Below are 2,375 nucleotides of genomic sequence, written 5' to 3'. Positions count from 1 at the left end.
TTTATTAATTTATAAAAATACAAATAATTGCATGAGATTTTTTGTATTGTTAATATTTTGTATTATTCCTTTTTTATTATCATATTTAAAAGTAATTTTTTATTATTTATAATATTTGTATTTTATTTGCCAAAAATATTGTCTTTATTTATTTGAAAGATTATTAATTTATTTTTGTCTTACTATTTAAATTATCATTATTATAATTGTTTTATTATATAAACATCACTTTTTCCGGCAGTCATGCGTGTCATTCCCGGAGGAGAGTGTCAGTGCTTTGTTCCCGAGAAGGTGAACTTTATTTACTGTTTTTATTCATGTATTTAATTTAACGTAAATCTGTCATTTAATTGCAGATTTAATTGATTTGATCAATTTTACTGCAATAAATGTCATATTTTCCTTTTACATGTTTTAAAAAGTCATTAAATGTGTAATTTAGTGCACACATTAACTTCCTGTCTCTCTCTGTCAGAATGTGGGCATCGCCCGGCGGCCGGCCTGCCCCCCCTCCGGCAGAAGAGGATTCTGGGAGATGTAGTCTCCCGGCAGAAGAGGATTCTGGGAGGTCGAGTCTCCAGAAAGGGGTCGTGGCCTTGGCAGTGCTCGCTGCAGAGCGGCCCGAGCGGACACGTCTGTGGCTGCGTTCTGATTGGACGCCGCTGGGCGCTAACCGTCGCTCACTGCTTCGAGGGGTGAGGACTAAATATAATACAATTATTATAACTTCTAAAATATATTTTGTTTCTTATTCAGTCTGGAAATTCTTATTTTTTCCCTTTTATGAACTTTAAGAAAACGTTTATGGGCTTCGAGGGGTGAGGAATGGTTTTACATCGCAGGAAAATAATATAAATATAATAAAATAATGATATATCTTCTGGTTCTTAAAAATAACATTTCTTATTAACTCTGGGAATATTTTTTTTTTGACATTTTATGGACTTTAAGAAAACATTCATGGATATCTTTTACTTTTTTTACAACATTTTAAGAATAAGATTTATGGAAATGTGGCTATTTTTTGGCATTTTCGGGAATACATTTATGGATATTAAAACATACATTTTTTTACATTGTCAGCACTTAATTGATTATTACAATTTTCTTGACATTTTCCAAATTAACTTTTAATTTAAGGACTTTTTTTGAAATTGTTATCCAATTTAAAGACCAGTTTTATGGATGAAATTAATGGAAAAAATACATTTTCAAATGTTAAGGATTTGATTTATGCAAAAGTTATGTTTTATTTGAAAGATTTATGGTAATCTTTGTACATTTTGAAATTCATTTTAATTTTAAAGACTTCATTCCTAAACATTTAAACACTTTTTACCTTTTTATTTTACTATTTAAAATGGCTTTTAAACGTGTTAAGGTACACATTTAATGACAAATGCAATAACTAAATTAATGAAAATGTTTCAAAAATGTTTGGGACATTTAATAATCATATTCTGAATGTTTTATATACTCAGGAGGGAGGGGGCTGATCTGTGGAAGGTGGTTCTGGGTCTGAATAACCTGGATCACCCCGGGGGAAACAGCCAGACTCGAGGAGTGAAATCCATCGTCGTTCACCCCCGATACAACCGGGCCGTCGTCGATTACGATATCAGCGTTGTGCAGCTCGACTCTGAGGTCAGAAACCAGCTTCTAAAATATTCAAACAAAAAGGTTATATTGTCGTATGCACTAAGCTACAGTGTAGAAATGGTGATGAAATTCTTCTGACCTGAGTTCCTCCAACAATGCAACAAATATAATACAATACACAAATAAAAAGTACTGCAAGAAGTCTACAGGTAATAGAATATGATGTGTACGAGAACAGAATATTAAATAAAATAATGTACATTAAGACAAATATTAAATATGATTATTAATATCATCAGGAGAAACCATTAGCTTAGTATCTACATGTTGGATAAGATAAGAAGTACTTTATTGATTGCAATGTGATAAATGTTTGCATTGCAGCAACATAAAAAGACAAGGCATTGTACATTAGAGAAATTAAAAGAAATAAACAATCCAAAATGTCTCAAAATAGAAATAAAACAGCATTAAAAAAGCAAAAGATTTACATGTGGAAAATATACATTATATACAGCTAATTTTTTATATTTCCTCAGATCGATGAGACGGAGTTCGTGCGGCCGGTTTGTCTCCCCGACATTTCTCAACTTCCTCTTCCTGATTCCTACTGTTACATCACCGGCTGGGGACACATGGGAAACAGGAGTGAGACACACACACACACACACGCACACACACACACACACACACACGCACACGCACACACACATGTTAATATAGTGAACATGTTCATTCAAATGCTCAAGGTTTTACTGTGATATCTTGTTTCAACA

General features: G+C 32.8%; 1 protein-coding gene across 1 annotated transcript in view; it reads left to right on the top strand.

The window, feature by feature from the left end:
• Positions 1–241: 241 nt before the first annotated feature.
• The window catches only part of LOC104948605 (atrial natriuretic peptide-converting enzyme-like), a gene marked incomplete at its 5' end in the record, with an annotated part of 4,042 nt that continues 1,908 nt past the window's right edge, over positions 242–2,375 (top strand). The window contains 4 exons of the mRNA XM_010774808.1: positions 242–291; positions 476–695; positions 1,482–1,644; positions 2,139–2,247. Of these exons, the coding sequence (XP_010773110.1) occupies positions 242–291; positions 476–695; positions 1,482–1,644; positions 2,139–2,247 (542 nt within the window). The remainder of the gene's footprint in view (positions 292–475; positions 696–1,481; positions 1,645–2,138; positions 2,248–2,375) is intronic.

Source organism: Notothenia coriiceps, unplaced genomic scaffold (assembly GCF_000735185.1).
Source record: "Notothenia coriiceps isolate Sejong01 unplaced genomic scaffold, NC01 NC01_scaffold00014663, whole genome shotgun sequence".
Taxonomy (NCBI): domain Eukaryota; kingdom Metazoa; phylum Chordata; class Actinopteri; order Perciformes; family Nototheniidae; genus Notothenia; species Notothenia coriiceps.
This window is presented reverse-complemented; position numbering and strand designations above follow the sequence as displayed.